This window comes from Puma concolor, chromosome F2, assembly GCF_028749965.1.
Source record: "Puma concolor isolate L17-30 chromosome F2, mPumCon1.1.hap2, whole genome shotgun sequence".
Taxonomy (NCBI): Eukaryota; Metazoa; Chordata; class Mammalia; order Carnivora; family Felidae; genus Puma; species Puma concolor.
The window spans coordinates 83,025,353-83,049,012 of record NC_141684.1 but is presented as its reverse complement, the minus strand read 5'-3'; the positions used below and the strand labels follow the sequence as shown (position 1 = coordinate 83,049,012).

Here is a 23,660-nt window from a genome sequence, read left to right as displayed (position 1 = left end):
GTCTTCCCTTGTAGGTTATGAACTCTTTTTCCCTTGCTGTTTTCATGATTCTTTCCTTGCCTATTTTGTGAATTTGACTATGATTGTTGATGGTCCGATTTTATTGGATCTAATGGGAGTTCTCTGTACTTCCTGGATTTTCATGTCTGTATCTTTCCCCGGGTTAGGAAAGTTTTCTGCTATGATTTGGTTACAAAACCCGTCTACCCTTTTCTCTCTCTCTCCATCTTCTGGGGTCCCTATGATTCTGATGTTAGTCCTTTGTAATGAGTGAGTTCTCTTAATTCTTATATCATGCTCTTTTGCCTTCTTCTCCCTCTTTTTTTCTGCTTCACTATTCTAAGTTTGTCCTTTATCGCTTATTCGCTGCTCTGCCTCATCCATCCTTGCTGCCGTGGTATCCATTCAAGATTGCAGCTCAGTTGCAACATTTTTTATTTCACACTGAACTAGCTTTTATTTCTTTTATCTCCACAGAAACGGATTCTAATCTGTTTTCAACCCCAGGTAGTATTCTTATTACCATGATTCTAAATTCTGATTCAGACGTCTTGCTTGTATCTGTGTTGATTACATCCCTGGCGATCATTTTCCTGTTCTTTCTTTTGGGGTGTATTCCTTCATTTTGTCCTTTTGAAGAAAGAAAAGGAATAAAGTAAAAAAAAAAAAATTAAAACAACACAAAAAAATCAAATAAAGGATGCTAGATCCTAGACGTGTTTTGTTCTGGTTGTTGAAAGAAATTTGATAGATTAGAGGAAAAAGGGAAAGATAAGGAAAGGGAAAAGAAAAAAGGAAAACGTTTGAAAATTTGAAAAAATGAATACAATAAAATAGAATAAAATGAAATGATGGAAGGAAATAGATTGTAAAGATTTTACAGGACAGTAAAAAATACAGTGGATAAAAATTAAAGAAAAATCTTTTAATAAAAATGGAAAATACAAGTAAATTTTTTCTCTCTCTATGCCCAAGAATAAGAAAAGGAAAAAAAAAAATTGAATGATGGCCCAGTGAACAGAATCAAATATGATTGAAATTACATCTAGTTTCCCCTAGAAGTCAAACTGTGAAGCACTTTATAGTGTGTAAGCCAAGCAGATGGAGGGACTTGTGGTCCTCAAGAGCAAGGTTGTCCCAGTTGGGTGGGGCTTAGTGTAACAGCTCCATTTTCCACTAGGTGGCACTGCTTAGCATACTGCATTGATTTTTGTGGCATGTATAGGCATGTATGTGCCTGCATGGGATGGACAAAAATGGTGTCACCTAGCTACCCATGCTCTAGTATCAGAGCTCTGTGGTCTCCCCGACTGGCAATCAAGCACCCCTCCTTTGTTTCTTGCTTCCAACCACTCTTTGCTTTTACACTGTCTGTGACTAAGCTTTCAGGCTGCCAGGTGGCACCTTCCTCCTGAGTTGTATCTCAGGTGCGTCTTTGTTTCCCAACCCTTCACTTCTGAGAGACTGTAGCTTTTACCTGTTCTGACTCTGTAGGGGAGGGTCTCATGGAGATATGGCTGGGTGCCAGCCCGCCCCCAGGAATGTTCGCAAGACTGTGTTGCTGCCGATGCCCAGAGACTGTGGCGGCGCGCCAGTCCACCCCAGAAGTGGTGTGATTGTGTAGCAGCAGCATTTCAGGGATTATGGCAAATCACAACACACATCTGGTGCCAGGCTTCACCCTTAACATCCTCGCTCCAACACCAGTGAATGTGGCTGTTCTTCAGGGTCTGCTGGGACCTTTGCCTGTTGCGGGTTGGAGGTGGGGGGCACACTGCTTCCACCAAATGCCCTCCCAGCAGGGGAAATGTCTGCCTCCATGCGGCCCGAGGACCCCGAGGACCTTGCTCTCTGCTCCCAGGGATTTGCCTTTCCCACCAGAGCACTGCCAGGTATCAATCTGTGGAATTTCAGACTCTACACCACCCCCCCTGTTTATAGTATCTTAATGGAATTTAAACTTTCTTCTTTCTCCTTTCTTCCTTTTTTGTTCAGTCCCTGTGGCTGTTTCCACTCTTCCTTTTTCTCTCCAGCTGCTTTGCCAGGGGAGGAGTGCTTTTCCTGTACTCTCTCCCCTGTCTCCTTCCTCTCTCTGCAAGCAAAAACAGCTCTCTGCCCTCCACGGCTTCTCTCTCTCCCAGTTCACCTCTCTGTGCCATGTTCCTGCTGAGTTCTGTCGTTCAGGTTGTGCAGATTGTTGTGTTAATCCTCAAATCAGTTTTCTAGGTGTTTAGTGTTGATCTGCCTGCATTTCAGGGACGAGAGATTTAAAAAAACCTTCCATGCTGTTCCTGTTCCGCCATGTTGGCCCTTCTCCCAGACTGGTTTTCAAAATGGACATAACATTTTGCATTCTTTCCAACAGTGTGTGTGGGTTTCAACTTTTCCACATCCTTGTCAACACCTGTTACTGTGTCTTTTTGATTATAGCCATCCAAAGTGGGCGTGGAGTGGTATTTCATTGTGGTTTTGATTTGCAATTCCTGGATTAAGCTAATGATGTTGAGCATCTTTTCACATATTTATTGGTAATTTGCGTATCTTCTTTGGAAAAATGTCTATTCAGGGCCTTTTTTTTTTTTTTTTTTAAATTTAAGTGGTTTAAAACAACAGATTAATTATCTCATAGTTTCTGTGGGCTAAGAATGTAGGTACAGCTTTGCTGGGTCCTATGGCTCAGGGACTCTCCCAGGGTTGCAATCAAGATGTCAGCCTGTGCCATGGTCTCATGTGAAGATCAACTAAGGAAGCATCCAGTCTAACCTCACTTATGTGGTTGTTGGCAGGATTCATTTCTTTTTGGGTTTTTGTACTGAGGGCCTCAGTTTCTTGCATACTGTTTCCCAGACACCACCCTCAGTTCCTTGACAGGGTGGAACAGAGCAGTTTGGAACATGGCAGCTGACTTCTGTCTGTGAAGCAAGTGAGTGAAAGCAAGAAAGAACAAGGTGAAATCACTGTATTTTTGTAACTTAATATCGGAAATAAACATCCCAACATTCTCTTCATAAAGCAAGTCATAAAGTCTGGTCCACCATACTCAAAGGAAAGGATTATATAGGACATGAATATTGGGATTTGGAAGATTTTTGGCAGTTTGGGTTGACATAACAAAAATACCATAGACTGGGTGGTTTCAGTAACAGAAATTTATTTCTTACAGTTCTGGAGGCCGAGAAACCTGAGATCAGTATTGTCAGCAAGGTTGGGTTCTGGTGAGGACCTTCATTCTGAATTGTAGATGACTAACATCTTACTGTCCCTTTCTTGAAGGAGAGAGCAAGCTCTAGTTTTTCTCTTCTTAAAAAGGACACTAATCCCATCATGGAGCTCTACCCTTATGATGTCATCTAAACCTAATTACTTCCCAAAGATCTCAGCTCCTAATATCATCCCTATGGTCTTAGAGTTTCAACGTATGGATTTGGGGAGAACACAGTTTGTAACAGCTGTCTGCCACAAATATGCTTTTGTTCACATTTTAATTGAGAGATATTTGGCGTTTTATTACTGAGTTGTATGAGTTCTTTATATATAGAATGAGAGCCCCTTATGAAATATATGATTTGCAAGTATTTCCTCTCATTCTGTGGATTGTCTATGCTTTCTTGATGGTTATGTTTTGCAATTCAGAATTTTAAGTTTTGATGTAGCCAATTTATCTTTTTGTTGAATGTGTTTATGGCAGTAGATATTAAAGAAACCATTACCAAATCCAATGTAATGAAGATTTACTCCTGTTTTCTTCTAAGAGGTTTTTTTTTTTTTAAATAGGTTTAGCTCTTAATTTATGTGTATGAGTTCATTTTTGTGTGTGATGTGAGTTAAGGGCTCAACTTCATTCATTTGCTTGTCGATATCTATTTGTCCCAACACCATTTATTGAGGAGGCTATCCTTTTCCCATTGTATATGTATTCCTGGCACTCTTGTCAAAAGATTACTTGACTTTTCTGCTCTCCATTGTATTCCATTGATGTGATGTTCATCCTTATGTAAGTAAGCACCACCCTTCTTGATAACTGCCTTGGTAGTAAGTTTTAACATTGGAAAACCTTTGTTATTTTTTTTTGTTTTAGCTATTCTGTGTTCCTTACATTTCCACATAAATTTTAGAATAATCTTGTTCATTTCTACAAAAACACAAAACAAACAAAAAAAACTCATGTAGTTGAAATTTTGATAGGGCCTTTATTAAATCTGTAGACTACATTAAAGAGTATTGTCATCTTAGCAATATTAGGTCTTCTGATCCATGTATGGGGGATGTCTTTCCATTTATTTAGGTCTTTTTTTTTTTTAACAGTAATTTATAGTTTCGTTATATGAGTCTTACGCTTCTTTTGTTAAATTTATACCTATGTATTTTATTCTTACCCAATTATAAATGGCATCGTTGTCTTAATTTCCAGATTGTTTATTGCAAGTATACATACGTGGGTTTTTTAAAATTAATTGATTTTTTATTTTAAAAAGAGAGAGAGACTGGGGGAGAGGGGCCGAGGGAGAATCTCAAGCAGGTTCCAGACTCAGCATGGAGCTGGTGTGGGCTTGATCCCTTGACCCTGAGATCATGATCTGAGCCTAAATCAAGAGTCGGACACTCAACCAATTGAGTCACCCAGGTGCCCCTACAAACATGGTTTTATAAATTGATCATGTATCCTGTAGCTTTGCTGTATTTGTTTATTAGCTCTACTAGTTTCTTTAACGGATACCTTAGGATTTTCTGTATACAAGATCATGTCATCTGCAAATGGAGATTGATTTAGTCATTCTTTTCAATCTGATGTCTCATTTCATTTTCTTGCTTGATTGCCTGGCTGAAACCTCCAGTACAATCTTGAATAGCGGTGATGATTAAATATGTTAACTAGAGGTTTTTAGAGATGCCCTTTATGAAGTTGAGGAAGTTCCCTTCTGTTCCTGGTTTGTTGAGTGTTTTTTATCAGAAAAGTTGTTGGATTTTTATCAGATGCTTTCTTATGCTTATTGAAATAATTATGATTTTTGTTCTCTATTCTGTTAATATCGTATATTATGTTGACTGGCTTTTTAAAATCCAGAGCCAACTTACAGTTCTGGGATAAATCCTACTTTGTAATCTTTATTATGTGTTGCTCAAGGTCAGCCACAGGTGAGAGCATATCAATTCTTCTGTTGAGCCCTTGTACAATTCTGTACATGTGTGGTCTTCTAGATTCACAGGCATATGTTGGAACTTTTCAAAGCCCCTGTGGACATCTCATTTCCCAATTATTCCTCTGAAATGTTTTGAACACCTTCCTGTTTGACCTGTTACTGTCTCCCCAGGCAGCAGAGATGTTAAAACAATTGACACTGATTATTTTTGAAAAATGCCTGGGGTAGGTGTGGATGTGGGTGGGAGGAGGAATATGCAGTACTCAGTGGGTGACTTTTGAGGTCAGATAAAGAAAAAACCCTGAGGGACCCCTGGGCGGCTCAGTCAGTTAAGCATCCGACTCTTGGTTTCGGCTCAGGTCGTGATCTCATGGTCTCCTGAGTTCAAGCCCCATGTCGGGCTCTGTGCTGACAGCATTGGAGCCCATTTGGGATTCATATTCCCCCCCACCCCCTCTGTCTCTCTGCCCCTCTTCCACTCATGCTGTCTCTGTTTCTCTCAAAATACATAAATAAACTTAAAAACAAACAAACAAACATGCCTGTGAGTGGGGTTTTCTGGGGAATGGCCAGCCAGGTCATGTGATGTCAGTTACCTGGGAATTAGGCTTTGAAGTTGCTCCAGCCCCATTCTGTCAGTCTTCTACAGTGGAAGGTTAATTTAGTATAGTGCAGAGAAGACATTGATAAGAAAAATCCAAAAGCAGAGATCAGTTTAACAGCTCTTTTCTAAATTCCAGTGGAGATAATTACCCAGATTCTGGGTAGTGGCATTGGAAATGGAGAGGAACCTTCAGACGTTGTCTCATCAAGAAGGATTTGGCAACTATGTTTACAGTGTAGTTATTTAATGTAACATTTGTTTATGTCTGTTGTCCAAAGTTCACTACATGTTTAGTGTAAGATATAAAAAAGCATACACACAAAAAAGACAAATTTTTAGGAAATACCTGTTACAAAAGGATTATTTTTCCTGTATTATGAACTTGTAGTGTCATAGTGTTTCTTTTGTGAAAGTAGAGCCAGGCTATGAATTTTAAAAGCACTTCTTATAGAAGTATGTATAGTAAGTCGGTGCCATAGTACTTTAAATTTCGTAGTTAATTTTGCTCTTTTCCCCCCATTTCAGGTGGATGCACGGAGCATACCAGTGTTAGCAAAATGGCAAAACTCATATAGCATTAAAGTTGTACTTCAAGAGCTAAGACGTCTAATGATGTCCAAAGAAAATATGAAGCTTCCACAGCCACCAGAAGGACAAACATACAACAATTAATTTTAGTGGATCTCAAACTTGTCTTAAATCAACAGCCTTCTACTCATGTTAATGTCTTGATTAAATATCACGATGCAAAATACCCACACATTAAGTAAAAGAATTCCAGCTGGTAAACATGACCTGGACATTTGTAAGAATATATTTAATATATGTACACCATTATGTTTTCAGCTTACAGGAGGAAAAATGCAGCACCATTTTTTTTCTCTTGTTAAGGCACTGTCATTTAAGCATAAACCTGGAGTACTCAAAATAGAATTCAGGTTTACAAGATGAAAGCATGGAGAGAAGAGTCAGATGCTGTGGAAGCATGTGTGTTTCTGAAAAGTAAAAAAATCTCAAGAAGGAAAAACAGAAATGGCATGCTTTATCCATCTTGCTTAGCGAAAGAGCTTCAAGTTGAAATTGTCTAAAGTAGCAGGTACAATGAATCTTGTCACAAATTGTGTTAATTTTTGAAGCGGTGTGGGTGCTGACTACTAGTAGTATCAAAAATATGTTCAGGATTGTTTTGATACCTGTATTTATGATAAAAAAATGTCGTGGGGGAGGCCGATGAGTATCTGTTAAAAGCCGTTCCTGTGTGTTACATGTAACAGACATGGTAAATATTTGTTTACAGTCTTTGTTTGACAAACCATGCATTTAAGTGAAATCAACAAAAAAAGGAAATAGGTGTATGGATATGTGATTTTGAGATTAAAGTTAGTCTTAAAATGTAAATAAAATGTGGAACGTGTCCTCAGAAACCGTGCCATTTCTATTATATTGATGTGGTATATGTACAGTACCTTGCTGAGGTAGCAAAAATTGGAATTATTGTAGCTATTCATCTATAAACACCTTTTATTATTACCCTATTTTGTATACTTCTTGTGAATTGGAATTTGCAGAGTATCTCAGAGAACAAATTACCGAATTAGTTTAATTTCTTCTTTGGAGAAGGAGGAATCCTGGGTATTAATTATATTTTGAATTTGAGTTTACCAGAAATATTATTTAAAAATGTTTGAATTCTAGCAACTCTTATAGAATTATAGACTACAGATGATCCAAGTACACATTCCATTTTTAATTCTTTAGTTTTCTGTGACATGTCTTCCCCTAGTGCTTTTAATGCTAACTAATTGGGATTAATTGTATCCAGTTTCACTTAATCTCCACTTTGGCAGACGCTAATTTTGACCTGAAAGTTCATTTGTGTTCTGCCTTTACCGAAATAGGCTTTAGGTCACTTTTTCATTTCAAAGCACTGGGTATACTACTTTGTTAAAAATACTCCCTTCTTATGAATTCACTGCAGAAAATAGAAAGGTGGTCAGGTAGCAAGGACAAATTTCTCAAAGGTGTCCTGACATGTTTTTATCAGTTCATTCAAAGTTAAAGATCTGGGCTACTTTTTCTTGATCAATAATACATAAAAGTCAGTGACAGTTTGTCTAAAGTTACTAATTTCAACATGGCTATTCTTTTTCATTATCAAAAGAGGTTTAAAATGCTTTCAAATGACAGATAGAAAATATATACACGCAAATTAGTGCATGTGTAATTTATTAAAGTAGGTTTGAAATGAATTCTTACCTTGGAATACATTCTTAAAAATTTTAAATGGTTGAAGATGAACTTGAATTACAATGGCATCATATGCAAGACCATTGCCAATGGTCTGAATCAGTTTAACTCCTTTTCCACTTTGAGAATGTGTCTTGTCACACATGGGGGCTAATAACCATTTGAATGCTGTTAAATTTATATAGTGGTGGGCTGAGAGTCTGAGTACTTGGTCACTTGTCCTTTTCCCTTTTCCCATATCCACTATTGTGAAGGGTTTCTTCTCTCAAGTATATGTTGTGTGAGTCAGCCCTAGAATGTTTATTTCCTCTGTTTTGTCTTTGGGACTGTGGATCTCTGCAGAAATCTGCATGCCAATTAGCCAGTTCCCAAAGCAGAACCCATTTTGCATGTCACAATCAAGATATACATGGCAATCTAAGACACACTGGTTGATTATGGAAGGAGCTAATGTAGAGCTGCTCTTAATTACAGTAACATTTCTAAGGCTGCATTTTTGAAGCAATTTTTCCTTTGTTTTCTAAAGTGGCTAAGGTTGTAGGAATGTGTGGTATTAAATGAACTGTAAAATTGCCTTTGAAACTTGTTTTAAAAGGCTAGCAGTTGTGACCCTAGGGGGATGATCATATATTAATAAAGATTACAAAAATAAAATTCTTGTCCTGTTAGGTCAGTGTTATGCTTTAATGGTTTTAATTACTAGTTTTCAGAATTGCTGATTGTAACATTTTACTAATATTTTAAAGTAATGGCATTTATTAGGGGTTTTCAGAATTCTGACACAAACATTTGTAAGGATAGTCAGTAGTATTTGAGTCTTCTGGGTGTAATACATAAGAAATTTATAATTTCAGATTATCCTTTTAAAAGAATTTATCACTTCAGTTTGAGTGCTTGGAGAGTATATTAGTTTCACTACATATGGTTAATTAGTCTGGATAACTTAATGCCAACTCATTGATTTAAATATTTCCCACTGAAAAATATTATTGATAAATATATGTAAAATTAATATTGTATTGAAAATTTCGAGGAGGCAGATGGAAACTATTAGCACATTATCCTTAGTAGATTTGGTGTGTATGGCTTTGGGTGGTTCTGGTAGGTGCATCATGAAATTACTTTGGTCAGAACGATGTTAACGTTTTTAGTGAGCACATGACTATGTTCTCACATGCATTTTAAAAACTATAGGTACTAATGATAAAGTCATGAATAATGGGATTTGGGAGGTATTTAAGGTTATTTTTCCCCTGATTTCTTTTTAGAAGTATGTTTTTTAGACGTGTAGAATCATAGTATCATTTATTGCTGGGGAGGATGTGAAAGGCACTGATTTTACTTTTCTGATAACTATCAATATAATTTTCCAGTACCAACTTGATTGATTTTTGGTTATTTTCACAAAAAGTTTCCAATTTTCACAATTCTGGACAGTATATGTATTTTGAATATAAAATAGAAACATAAAAAGGAATGGATGCAGTGCATTACAGAATTGGTAAGAGCATTAGCTGTTAATTCCCACCCAGTACCTTGTTTACTAAAAAGCAGGAAATGTATGGAAATAAAGTATCTTTTATGCTAAAGTTAGTATGTCTTATAGAAGTTACAAAGAGTGGATGGAAATCTTACCATAGTTCACACTGAAAATGTTATTTTAAAATTATAGTGGAGCATTGAAAATAAAAGATACACCCTGAGCATTTTCTGAAGAGAAAATTTTGAAGGTATTTGATGATACAGAAAGTGACGTCAGAACCATCGTTTTGTGAAATAAGGGAGTTTTGGAAACTCCTGGGGTGAGTACATGATTAAAAAAATAATAATTGGATAGGAAGAGGTTGCCATAGTGTTTACATCCTTAGTAGGATATTCTCACCAAAAAAAAAAAAAAAAAAAAAAAAAATCCTAAGGGTCTGTTTCATCTCATTTTACATATAGTCTGTAAGAACAACCCACAAGTTAGTTTGGCCAGTTCATTTAGGAAATCAATGATGAAAGCCAGATAGATCTCACTTTCTTAACTTAGATTTCAGTAATCATTTTTCTCTGAAGTAACTGACCAAATACCATGTAAGGTTTGTGCAGCGATCCATCTGCCAAAAGCAGACTTCTGTGAATTACTTTGTCTCGTCCTTGTTCAATAATTAGCTCTGTAAGTGTGTCTAGAAGTTTTGGCAGTCAAGAAATTCTGCAAAAGTGAAGTTAATATTCTGCCCCCAAAGGAAGGCTAACAGTCGGCACTAAGAATCCCAATAGTAATGAGAAACCTGTGGTCAGTAAAGAGGCAAATTATTGAGTTGAGAGTAAACACTTTTAGTTGTTCAGTGCAGTAGTTGAGTAATTTTTAAAAATATTTTTTTCAAAAATTATAAGGAATCACTATTAACACTTGAGTGTATATTTTTCATGCCATATAATTGCCTTGTTTTAAAACATTAGATAACAAGGTAATCTGGAAAATTTACAATGTAATGTAAAGTGAGGTTTTAACAGGATATCCTCATATTGTAGTAAAATTAGTTACAATCAACACGTATGGTAATTGTAAATGCTTTATTACAGGGTGGTATTTTGCAGCTTTTGTGGTTTAGCAGCCTTTACTTTAATAGAGGACCGAAAGTAGATTTTCTTCACAGTTGATAACTGACAAAGAGAAATGTATTGTTTTACTCCTTTTCAAGCCAAGTAAGTAATAATGATTGTCAGATGTCCAGATTATATCTGTTACCATAAATTATCTTTCTATTGCTATAATTTAAAAAATCTAGATAAAGTGGGCAATAGACTTCTTCAATAATTGCAATACTCAAGTGAAAATAATTGAGTACACAAGAAAAGTAAAATACTTAGTTGCCTGGGTTTCTTAGTCTTTAGTAATGTATGGACTTCTTTAAGGAGAAAAATAATACTTGTGGACTCAGCATTGTTTTGAATTATTTTTGTTAAAACATTGTTTAATGCATAAAACTGTACTAATGCAAATGTTGTATATGCTCTTGGGCCTTTATAAAATTATAAAGTAAATTGCATACAACTACAGAGTAATTAAAATGTAAAATAATTTAGAATTGAGGATGTTTTATTTAATCTGCTTGAAATGTATATATTGGTGTTATCTCTTGCCTTTTTCTGTCTTTTTTTTCTTTTCTGTTTTCTTCTTTCTTCCATGTCTATACTGTGGTGTGCTGCTCGACCTCAAATTTTTTTACCTTTTTTTCTCTTGCCAGATTGCCACAGAAACATCCTTGCTATGTGATCTGACCTTCATTTGATGTAAATACAGTTCTGTATTGTCTATTATTCTTTTCTATTAGCCAGACAGTTTGAAAAGAACTAAAACTCCTGAGTGTACTTTGAGACCCACAGTTGTCTTAAACCTTTGATTATGAAGTATTAGAGTGATATTCACTTTGCTGTCAGTGTGGTCCTGCATAGGAAGGAAAATTATTTATGATCAGTGATGATAGATAACTTGATATATTGATAACATTTTAATTTAGGGTAACACGTTTTAATCAAGGTGTCTTCAAGCTAAATGGTGCGATCCCCAAGCTCAGTTGTAAGGGGTGCTGAACATGTTTATTGGTTTAAAATATAAACTGCAGTTAAAAGAGGCCCCTCCCTTTCTGTTTTGACTACTCTACCATCATTCTCTGGGGAATCTTCCTTTTCACAGTCCATGGTCACGTTTGTTCTTCTTGTGACCAATTTTGTTCTGTCCTGTTGACTGGGTGTTTCCTTTCAGCTCCTTTAGGCACTTTCAGTTTTCCCCATCATCCTGGTTGTGATCCCTTCCATCTTCTTCCTTTGACGTCAAAACTAACCATGAATTTGAAGAATACTCTTGGGAGATTGCTTCACCAGCTTGAACCACTTGTTATGGCCTCCTTCCTACCACGTGCCCTTTGTTTATCACCTCTGTTAATGTTTGTAATCCTGTTTCCTTCACCTGAATCCTCTCCTAACTTCTTTACCACTCTGATTTGTAGGTCTTTTTCTCAGCCTATCACTGTTGTCCTCCTCTGTCCTCATGTGTTGAGGTTTTTGGCTTTACTTCTGAGGCTTGATGTCCAAGCATCCAAATATGGTGGTCATGATCATCACAATAATAAATGTGTAAAGTTATTTATAAATCTATTCTAATAATTAAATTATTTGAGTTTTAAATGACATACCTCCAAAGTATATTTTTTGAAACTAAAAATAAAGAATTGGATGTTTTCTTATTTGAGATACTTAAGATAATTAAAAATACCACCTTTTGAAAACAAATGAATTGGGCTGCAAAGAAATGTTAGAATTATTTATTTGGATTACAAATTGTTGGAATCATGACTGCCAGAAATGAGGTAACTTTTTATGTGATGAAAACTTTATTGAGTTCTGTTTACCAAACACATTAGGGAAGTTACTTTCAAGACTTCCCTGTGTTAAGTCCTTGTGAAATGCTACTTACTAAGTACATGGATACAGATGATAATATTGAGGTGACACATACATTTAAATTATGGTCAACTATTGGTTTTTGAGTGAATGATCACATCTGCATGGAGAGAGCCTAAGTGCCCATTAGCAATAAGGTTCTAAGGGGAACAGAATAGTAATATTGATAACAAAGAACAGTGGAATGGAAGCTAGTACAAGTCCTGGGGCAAATACCATTTTGCCATATGCCCTTTGACTTTGGGCCAGTCAGCCTCTTTAACTACCTTCAGTTTCTTCTGTAAAGTCCATGTTTACCCAGAGTTGTGGTTTCATCAAATAATATGAATGTTTTAATTACAGCCTGATACAGAGTGATCAATAAATGCTAGCTAGCATTTAATAATGTTATTAATCTAAGAGCGTTAAATCTTAAAATGATGTTAAAATATGCATTTGCATCAAGTCTCTACTATGTAAAGTGTGGGCTGATTTTTCACGATGTTATATGAGGTTATGTAGACTTCATTTAACCTGCTTGTGCATTCTGGATGAGTTTATTTTTAGTTTTATTTTAGTTTAATTATTTTGAGAGAGACAGAGACAGGGCGAGTGGGGGAAGGGGCAGAGAGAGAGGGAGAGAGAGAGAATGCCAAGCAGGCTCCATGCTGCCAGTGCAGAGATCGACTCAGGGCTCGAACGCATGAAACTGCTAGATCATAACCTCAGCTGGAACCAAGAGTCAGGCATGCCTGGCACCCCTAACACTTCCCTCTTCTGCATTTGGGGTAGTAGGCCTGGTGGATCCACCTCTGGATGGGCACAGTTGCTTCGGCCCCAGCAACAGGTCTCCATGATGACATCCATTGGAAAGAGGTAACTTACCTGTAGCTCAAAACAAGGCTTGCATAACTTGGGCTGAAAGCCCCACTATTTCGACTGCATTCCAGTAGAAAATTTCATATATGCAACCTACCATAAAACCTATGTATGTGCTAAGGAATGGGATTAAAGGAAAATGAAACTATATTTTGAATTTACCTCTTCCACTAATCATCTTCACTTGTGAATATAATCACAGTGAAGTCCCTTGAGTTGTGGACTCCACCTACCTCCTGCAGAAAAGTCTACTTGTAGTAAATGTCATTATGTGGTGTGTTGAAGCAAATCTCAAGAGTAGGGCTTTCCTCTTACTAAACCTTGCCTTCTGCGGTTGTATATAATATAATCCTGGAAAGGTTAGAACCTTAGTAAATGATTATTCAATTGGTTTTTATGAAGCAAAGTTAAAATGTGGATTAAGTTAATATTTGCTCCTAATTCCCCTGCTAGGTGTTAAAAGACTGGCTTTTAATACTGGCTTTACCAGTAACAGTTGTCTGATTTTGATCAGTTGATTTTATTTGGTTAGTTATATTCATTAATTCAACAGAAGTGTATTAGGTTCCTACAGTCCACCCGGCATGTATACAGTGGTGAGCGTCACACAGTGTCTTATGGTTACAGTCTACTAGGGCTTAGCGGTTGGCAAATAGTGGCAAATACCAAGAGAAGTGGTGAAGTGTTGTCATTTGGGAGACGTTCATAAAAAACACCTATCCTTGGGACTCCTAAGGTTCTTGAACATCTATGTATATTATGATTGATAGCATATCCTTTAAAGAGAGTAGAAACCATACCTAAATATTGGTTTGCTCATCCTGGTGTTTGACAACCTGTGAATTGTTAAAGGGTTGTATTGTCATTTAAAAATAACATAGACTTTAGACAGCCTACATGTTCTGGAGTAGTTTCCTCACCCATGAAAAGGAAGTTGGAGTAGGGAAGTTCTGAGATGTTTTCAGAGCCAAGTTCATTGATTTTTCAGTCATTTACAGTGTGTGCTCTAAGTATCATAGAATGCTTTACAATGTGTTAAGTCTTGCTGGTCCTGTGGGGGCACACAGAATAATAGTTTTATTTGCATATAGTGTGCAGTCTGGAAAGGATTTAATTTAGTAGTGTTAGACCAAAACTCAGATTTTAATGGCATTTTGGGGGTGGGGGTTGTTAACAAAATACAGAATTTAATTCAGTACCTTTGAGATAGGGCCTAAGGTTCAGTATTTCTTAACTCCCACTCATGTCCTTTCGTTGGTGGACCAAACTTTCAGTACCAAAGGGTCTAATATACAGTAATTTGGGGAAAAGTAACGGAAGTGTCTTTAGCATATAGCAGACGCTCTTGAATAGGAAATGTAAACTATGTTTGGGTGCTTAAGCTCATTCTCTTGCTCTCTACAGAGGAGCACACTACAGAGTGTGCTGATTCTCTTTCTGAATTCTCCCTTCTTGCTTACTTTTCTGGCCCTCTGCTGTTAATTCCTCTGGTGTTTTTCTCCAGCCCCATACTTGAGCTCTGCAGACTGTCAAAGCATGTGTGTTTGTATGTGTTTGGGGGTGGTGGTGTAGGGGTGATTCCACCCCAGATTTTTGTTTTTGCAAAACAAAGGAGATTTCTTTCTAGTAGGTTTAAGAACTTTAAGTTACTATTATTATTTTTTAATGTTTATCTTTGAGAGGGACAGAGAGACAGAGCATGAGCTGGGGAGGGGCAGAGAAAGAGGGAGACAGAATCTGAAGCAGGTTCCAGGCTCTGAGCTGTCCAGTGCAGAGCCCTACACGAAGCTTGAACTCATGAGCCTTCTTGAGATCAGGAGCTGAGCTGAAGTCAGATGCTCAACCGACTGAGCTATTCAAGCACCCCTTGGGTGATCTTTAATTTCTTTCTCTCTAGTTCTGAACTTCAACACATAATGTGGGGTTAGGTGGAATGCCTCTTAAAACATTCCAAGCACTACAGACATTTCTCTTTCTGAGGTTGTATTGTTATTTTATTTGTGGCCTTCCTGTCCACACTCACGGATGAATATGACTGTTCTCTAATTTTGAGACCATTTCTTTTGAGAATCATTTCTCATGTAATAATGATGGTTCTAAGTATTCGATTACCAATGCGTTTAGATGTGTTCCCTGGGCAAGGAAGAACTCAGCTACTTGTCAAGAGTCAGCTATGTTGAAGGTGTATCTTGCTAGAATCACAGATGGGGAGTAGTGATATCATGAGTCACCTTCATGTCAGAAAATATTTTAGCCACTGAAAATTACCTGTTGTTACCAAATATACTAGTTTTCTGAATTGTCTCTGAACAAAGAGTAAAAGGCAATAAAAACCCCACAGTGACTTCCAGAACTTTGCTATCAGCTCACTTTCTAAATAATTGTGTTCTAGCCTGGATTGAAGATTTTGTTTTATTTTGTTTTTAAATTAATTTTTTGTGTATAAGCTTTTGCATGGACATATGTTTTCATTTCTCTTGGGTTGACACCTAGGAGTAGAATTGCTGAGTCATATGGTAGCCGTGTTTAATCATTTGAAGAACTGCCTGGGTGTTTTCTGAAGTGGTGTCATTTTACATCTCTACCAGCAGAGTGTGAGGGTTCTGATTTCTCCACATCCTTGTCAACACTTACTGGTTTTGATTCTAGCAATGCTAATGGGTATAAAGTGGTATTTCATTGTGGTTTTTACTAATCACTAATGATGCTAAGCCTCTTTTTACAAGATTGTTGGCTATTTGTTTATTTTCTTTAGAGAAATGTCTATTCAAGTCCTTTGCCTCTTGTTAAAATTGTGTCCTTTGTTGTTTTATTGTTGAGATGTAAGAAATGTTATATATTCTGGGTAGTAGACCCTTATCAGATACCTGGTTTGCAACCCATTCTTTGTGTTGTCTTTTTACTCTCTTGACAGTATTCTTTGATGCACAAAAGTTTTTAATTTTTATGCAGTCCAATTTTTCTATTTTTTTCTTTGGTTGTTTGTACTTTGGTGCATCTAAGTAATCATTGCTTAGTCCAAAGTCATTATGATGGCTAGTTTTATGTTGTCAACTTGGCTAGTCTATAGTAACCAGTTATTTAATCAGACATTAATCTAGGATACCTGTTAAAATACTTTATAGATGTAGACACAGATATAGACAATATCTACAATCAGCTGGCTTTAAGTAAAGGAGACTGCTGTCAATAATGTGAGTAGGCTCCTCCAATCAGTTGAAGGCCTTAAGAGAAACACCTGAGGTTTCCTAGTGGAGAATAAATTCTGCATCAAGTCCTGCCTCAATTTCCAGCCTGCCAGTCTGTCCTACACGTTTCAGACTTTCCAGATCCCCACAGTCAGTTGAGCAAGTTTCTTAAAATAAGTCAGTCTCTATGCTGTGTCTGTCTATGTATGTGTGTATGTATGTATGTATCCATACATCATCTGTTTATCTATCTCGATTGATTGGTCTGTTAGTCTATCTGGTTGTTTATCTATCATCTCCTGTTGGTCCTGACTGATTAACAAAGATTTACATCTATGTTTTCTTCTCCAAATTTTATACTTTTAGATTTCACATTTAGGTCTTTGATTCATTTGAATTAATTTTTATATATAGTGTGAGGAAGGGGTCCAGATTTATTATTTTGCATGGTGATATCCAGTTATCTTGGCACCATTTGTTGAAGGGTCTTGGCACCCTTGTCAAAAATCAATTTGTCATATATATTATGACATATATATATATTATCATATATATACATATATACATACATATATATACATATATGCACATATACATATATATACATATATACATACATATACATATATATACATATATACATACATATATATGTATGTATATGTATATATATATATATATTTCCAGACTTGCAATTCTATTGCATTGATCTGTAAGTCTAGCCTTAATGCCAACACTTCACTGTCTTGATTGCTGTAACGTTGCAGTAAGTATTGAAATCAAGAAGTATGAATCCTCCAATGTTCTTGTTTTTTTAGATTGGGCTATTCTGGGTCTTTTGCATTTCCATATGATTTTTAACATCAACTTGTTCTGATGAACAAAAAGAAAGTTGAAACTGTGATAGAGATTGCATGGAATTTGTGGATTGCTTTGGGAAGTATCCCCATTTTAATAATATTGAATCTTCCAACCCATGAACATGGGATGACTTTATTTATCTGCATCTTCTTTAATTTCTTTCAACAATGTTTCATAGTTTTTCTTTTCTTTGTAGTGTACAAGTCTTGCACTTCTCTTTAACTTTATTACCTAGGTACGTTACTGTTTTTGAGGCTATTGTAAACGGAATTGTTCTCTCTTAAAAAAAAAAAATACTGTTTATTTATTTTTGAGAGAGAGCAGGGGAAGGGCAGACAGAGAGGAAAACAGAGGATCTAAAGTGGGCCTTGGGCTGACAGCAGAGAGCCCTGTGTGGGGCTCAAACCCATGAATTGTGAGCTCATGACCTGACTGGAAGTCGGATGCTCAACCAACTGAGCCACCCAGGTGCCCCAGGAATTGGTCTCTTAATTTCATAGATGATTCATTGCTACACCTGATTTTTGTGTATTGATCATATGTCCGCAATATGTTTTTTCTTTGCTGTAAGCTCCCTGAAGAGAACAAATGTGTACTCTGTAGGTCTAATGTATTTGTGTCTTAATGAGGTTGATTTTATATCCCCGAGAATCTAAGCCTTTACTGCTTTTCATTAGTAGCCTTTACATTATTCCCAGTGACCAGCACTGTCAGCCACAGCAATTTATAAAATCATATGATGAGACTAGTTGTTAGGCATTAACTGAAGTTTAATTCCTCTCTCCCAAACATTGATCTTTGCTTCCTTATTTGTTATAGATATGTGCTTAGAATGAAGGATGTTTATTACTGTACAAAGGGCATAATTTCCATGGAGGGTATGAAAATGAAGCACATGCAATAAAGACAACAGTATGAAAACCAACATTCCATGTTGTCTGAGTTGTGATTATTCTGGAATAGTTTGTTATAATTTCAGATCTTCGAATCCCTGTCTCTAGTGATTCTGAGCATTGGTATAACAAACCTAAAAGTGCCTCTAAAATTATATGAGGGGGTTGGGGCGCCTGGGTGGCGCAGTCGGTTAAGCGTCCGACTTCAGCCAGGTCACGATCTCGCGGTCCGTGAGTTCGAGCCCCGCGTCAGGCTCTGGGCTGATGGCTCAGAGCCTGGAGCCTGTTTCCGATTCTGTGTCTCCCTCTCTCTCTGCCCCTCCCCCGTTCATGCTCTGTCTCTCTCTGTCCCAAAAATAAATAAACGTTGGAAAAAAAAAAATTTTAAATTATATGAGGGGGTCATTTAAAGTTGACACTTTAGAGAAATTTTTATTTAGCATTTTGTGTGTGTGGGAGTGGGGCAGTGAAAGGGAGGCCTCTTGAGATTAAAGCTTCTCATCCATGCAACTTTTTGTCCAGTTAAACATAATTCTTGACATTAAAGCATGATTTTTGAAAATTGAACCATTTATTAAACTCACATTTTTACAACTATTTTTGTAACTGATCTTCCTGTTTTTCAAAACTCTATGTTTATATTGAAGTATTTTAAAGCAAGATGTAGACATTTTAACATTTACCTCTAAATACTTCTTAAAAATAACATGGGTCCTGCATAGCCAAAGTATTATCAAAACTAACATAATAATAACTTTTTATAATGAGATATAATTGACATGTAACATTAATTTCAGGTGTACAACATAATGATTCAATATATGTGTATATTGTGAAATGATCACCACAGTAAATCTAGTTAATATCTGTCACCACACATAATTACAAAACATTTATTTCTTGTGGTGAGAACTTTTAAGATGTGCTCTTTCAGCAGCATTCAAATATACAATGCAGTGTTATTAACTGTAGTCTAGTTAATATCTGTCACCACACATAATTACAAAACATTTATTTCTTGTGGTGAGAACTTTTAAGATGTGCTCTTTCAGCAGCATTCAAATATACAATGCAGTGTTATTAACTGTAGTCACCACTGATTATTACATCCCCGGGATTTATTTATTTTGTAACTGGAAGATTGTACCTTTTTATCTTCACCCTTCTTCTGCAAACCATCAATCTGTTCTCTGTATATAAAGTTTGTTGTTTTTTCGATGCCACATATAAGTGAGATCATGGTGTATCTGTCTTTCTCTGGCTTGTTTCACTTAGCATAATACCTTCTAGGTCCATCCATTTTGTTAGAAATGGCAGGATTTCCTTTTTTATAGCTGAATAATATTCCAATGTTTGTATGTAAATATATTTTCCACACTTTCTTTAGCAATTCATTTATTGATAGCACTTAAGTTCTTTCTGTGTCTTAGTTATTATAAATAATGCTGAGCGTGGGGGTGAATATATCTCTTCGAGTTACTGTTTTTGTTTCCTTTGGATGCATACCCAGAAGTGGAATTGCTGGATCATATGGTAGTTCTATTTTTAATTTTTCGGGGTGCCTCCATTCTGTTTTCCAGACTGGCTGCACCAGTTTGCATTTCCACCAACAATGCATGAGGGTTCCTTTTTGTCCACATTCTTCCAACACTTGTTATCTCTTGTCTTCTTAATTATAGCCATTTTAACAGGTGGGAGGTGGTATCTCATTGTGGTTTTGATTTGCATTTCCCTCATGATCAGTAATGTTGAACATCTTTTCATGTTCATTCTGTTGGTCATCTGGATGTCTTCTTTGGAAAAATTTCTATTCAGATCCTCTGCCCCTCTGTTGAGTTATATGAGTTTATGTTTTTAGGATATTAACCCTTACCAGATATGTGATTTGCAAGTATTTTCTCTCATTCCATGGGCTGCCATTTCATGATGGGTTCCTGTGCTCTGGGAAAACTTTTTGTAGTTCCAATTGTTTATTTTTCTTTGGTTGTCCTTGTCTGAAATGAGCCAAAAAATATTGCTAGGACAAATGTCTAAGAGTTTACTGCCTATATTTTCTTTTAGGAGTTTTATGATTTCAGTGTTACATTTAGGGTCTTTAATCCATTTTTTATTTATTTTTGTGTACAGTGTAAGAAAGCATTTCAGTTTCATTCTTTTGCATGTAGCTGTCCAGTTTTCCCAGCACCATTTATTGAAGAGATTGCCCTTTCCCTACTGTATATTTATGCCTCCTTTGTCATAGATTAATTGACCATATAAGCATGAGTTTATTTCTGGGCCCTCTGTTCTGTTTCATTGATCTCTGCATCTGTTTCTGTGCCAGTACCATAATGATTTGATTACTATAGTTTTGTAGTATAGTTTGAAATTTGGGACTATGATATGATACCTCTAGCTTTGTTCTTTTTTCTAAAGTTTGCTTTGGTTTTCATTTTGTTTTGTGTGGGGTGTGTGTGTGGGGGAGGGTGGGTGGGTGGGTGGTTCCATACAAATTTTAGGATTATTTGTTCCAATTCTGTGAAAAATACCTTAGGTGTTTTGATAGGGATCGTATTCAAGCTCTAGATTGCTTTGGCCAATATGGACATTTTAGCAATAATAATTCTTCCAATCCATGAGCATGGTATAGCTTTCCATTGATTTATGTTGTGTTCAATTTCTTTCATGAATGTCTTATAGTTTTCAGTGTACAGGTCTTTCACATCCTTGGCTAAGTTAATTCCTAGTTTTTGTTTTTTTTTATGCAATTGTAAATGTGATTGTTACTTAATTTCCCTTGCTGCTGCTAGTTTGTTATTAGTATATAGAAATGCAACATATTTCTGTATATTAATTTTGTTTCCTACAACTTTACTAAGTCATTGATTAGTTCTAATAGCATTTTGGTGGAGTTTTTAGAATTTTCTATACATACTATCATGTCATCTGCAAGTAGTGACAGTTTTGTTTCTTCCTTACCAATTTGAATACATTTTATTTCTTTTTCTTGTCTGATTGTTCTGGCTGGGACTTCCAGTAATATGTTGGATAAAACTGGTGAGAGTGGACATCTTTGTCTTGTTCCTGATCTTAGAGGAAAAGCTTTCAGCTTTTCACCACTTAATACCTTGTTAGCTGTGGGTTTATCGCATATGACTTTTATTGTGTTGAGGTATATTTCCTTGTAACCGCTTTGCTGAGAATCTTGTGTCTTCAATTTTGAACTTCTTTATTAGCTCTATTAGGTTTTAGGTGTAAATTATTTAGGGTGTTCTATACATAAAATCATACCATCTGCAAATAGAAATAGTTATACTCTTTTCCAACCTGGATGTCTTCCCTTTCTTTTTCTTGCCTAATTGCTCTATCATTATCTTTTGCAGTCATAATTTCTGTCAAGTCCGAATTCCTAAATCCTTTTTTCTTTTTTTTTTAATAAGAAAATTTTATTTTGCAGATCTAAATTCCCTCATGAGAAGTTTACAGTTTATAGTCATGGTCAGGTTTTGTATCAGTTATTTCTAGAAATAACATTCATTGTGTATTGGGTAAAAGAGTGATAGTTGTATTTATATCTTAACTAATCCAAATGGGGTGTATTCTTGAATTACTTTATCATCTGGAATTGGTCTCTGTGATTTTGTTCCTTTAGTTCCTCATCATTCTAATGAGCAGTGTGTATTACCAGCCATGTACTCGGTAGAGCAAACAAACTGTGGAGATCAAATTGTTCTAGAGAGCCCAAACAGTGAGATCAGCCAACTCTTCATTAGTAGTAATTTGTCTGAGGACCCAGACTGCATTTCGTCATTGTGTTTCTGTCAATTCTTGCTAATTCTACTATTTTTACTTTTTAAATTTAAGTTAGTTAACATACTGTGTAATAATAATTTCAGGAGTAGAATTTAGTGATTCATCACTTACATATCACACCCAGGACTCATTCCAACAAGTTTCTTTCTTAATGTCCCTTACCCGTTTGGCCCTTCCCCTGATCCACCACCCTGCCAACTACCCTCAATTTGTTCTCTGTATTTAAGAGTCTCTTATAGTTTTTTCCTCTCTCTGTTTTATATTACTTTTGCTTCCCTTCCCTTATGTTCATTTAATATTATTTGTCTTTCTCTATTTCGCTTAGGATAATACACTCTAGTTCCATCCGTGTTGTTGCAAATGGCAAGATTTCATTCTTTTTGATCAGTGAGTAATATTCCATTGTGCATATATGTCACATCTTTGTCCATTCATCAGTTGATGGACATTTGGACTCTCCATACTTTGGCTATTGTCAGTAGTGCTGCTATAATTGGGGTGCATGTGCCCCTTTGAAACAGCACTCCTGTATCCTTTGGATAAAGATGTAGTAGTGTAATTGCTGGGTTGTAGGGTAGTTCTATTTTTAATTTTGGGGGAACTTACATACTGTTTTCCAGAGTGGTTGCACCAGTTTACATTCCCACCAACAATGCAAGAGAGATCCTCTTTCTCCACATCCTGGCCAACATCTGTTGTTGCCTGAGTTGTTAATTTTAGCCATTCTGACAGGTGTGAAGTGGCATCTCGTTGTGGTTTTGATTTGCATTTCCCTGATGATGAGTGATGCTGAGTATTTTTCATGTGTCTGTTAGCCATTAGATGTCTTTGGGGAATTGTCTGTTCATGTCTTTTGCTACTTCTTCACGGGATTATTTGTTTTTTTGGGTGTTGAGTTTGATAAATTCTTTATAGATTTTGGATACCAACCCTTTATCTGATATGCCGTTTGCAAATATTTTCTTCCATTCCATCAGTTGCCTTTTAGTTTTGCTGATTGTTTCCTTTGCTCTGCAGAAGATTTTTATGTTGATGGGGTCCCAATAGTTCATTTTTGCTTTTGTTTCCCTTGCCTCTGGAAACATGGCAAGTAAGAAGTTGCTGCGGCTGAGGCTCAAAGAGGTTGTTGCCTGTTTTCTCTGGGATTTGGATGGATTCCTGTCTTATGGTTAGGTGTTTCATCCATTTTGAGTTTATTTTTTTGTATATGGTGTAAGAAAACGGTCCAAGTAAATTCTTCACCATGTGGTTGTCCCGTTTTCCCAGCACCATGTGCTGCAGAGACTGTCTTTATTCCATTGGATATTCTTTCCTGCTTCATCAAAGATTAGTTGACCATACATTTGTGGGTGTATTTCTAGGTTCTCTGTTCCGTTCCATTGATCTGAGTGTCTGTTTTTTATGCCAGTACCATACTGTCTTGATGATTATAGCTTTGTAATAACAGCTTGGAGTCCAGAATTGTGATGCCTCCAGCGTTGGTTTTATTTTTCAAGATTGCTTTGGCTATTCGGGGTCTTTTCTGGTTCCATACAAGTTTTAGGATTGTTTGCTCTAGCTCTGTGAAGAATGCTGGTGTTATTTGATAGGGATTGCATTGAATATGTAGATTGCTTTGGGTAGTATC

At 36.4% G+C, this 23,660-nt stretch overlaps 1 protein-coding gene across 4 annotated transcripts in view; it reads left to right on the top strand.

Moving 5' to 3' along the window:
• UBE2V2 (ubiquitin conjugating enzyme E2 V2) overlaps positions 1–8,660 on the top strand; it is a 60,550-nt gene extending 51,890 nt beyond the window's left edge. For all 4 annotated transcript variants that reach the window (XM_025922486.2, XM_086695507.1, XM_086695506.1 and 1 more), the window contains one exon: positions 6,271–8,660. In XM_025922486.2, the coding sequence (XP_025778271.1) occupies positions 6,271–6,417 (147 nt within the window). In that variant the 3' untranslated portion in view covers positions 6,418–8,660. The remainder of the gene's footprint in view (positions 1–6,270) is intronic.
• Positions 8,661–23,660: the final 15,000 nt, after the last annotated feature.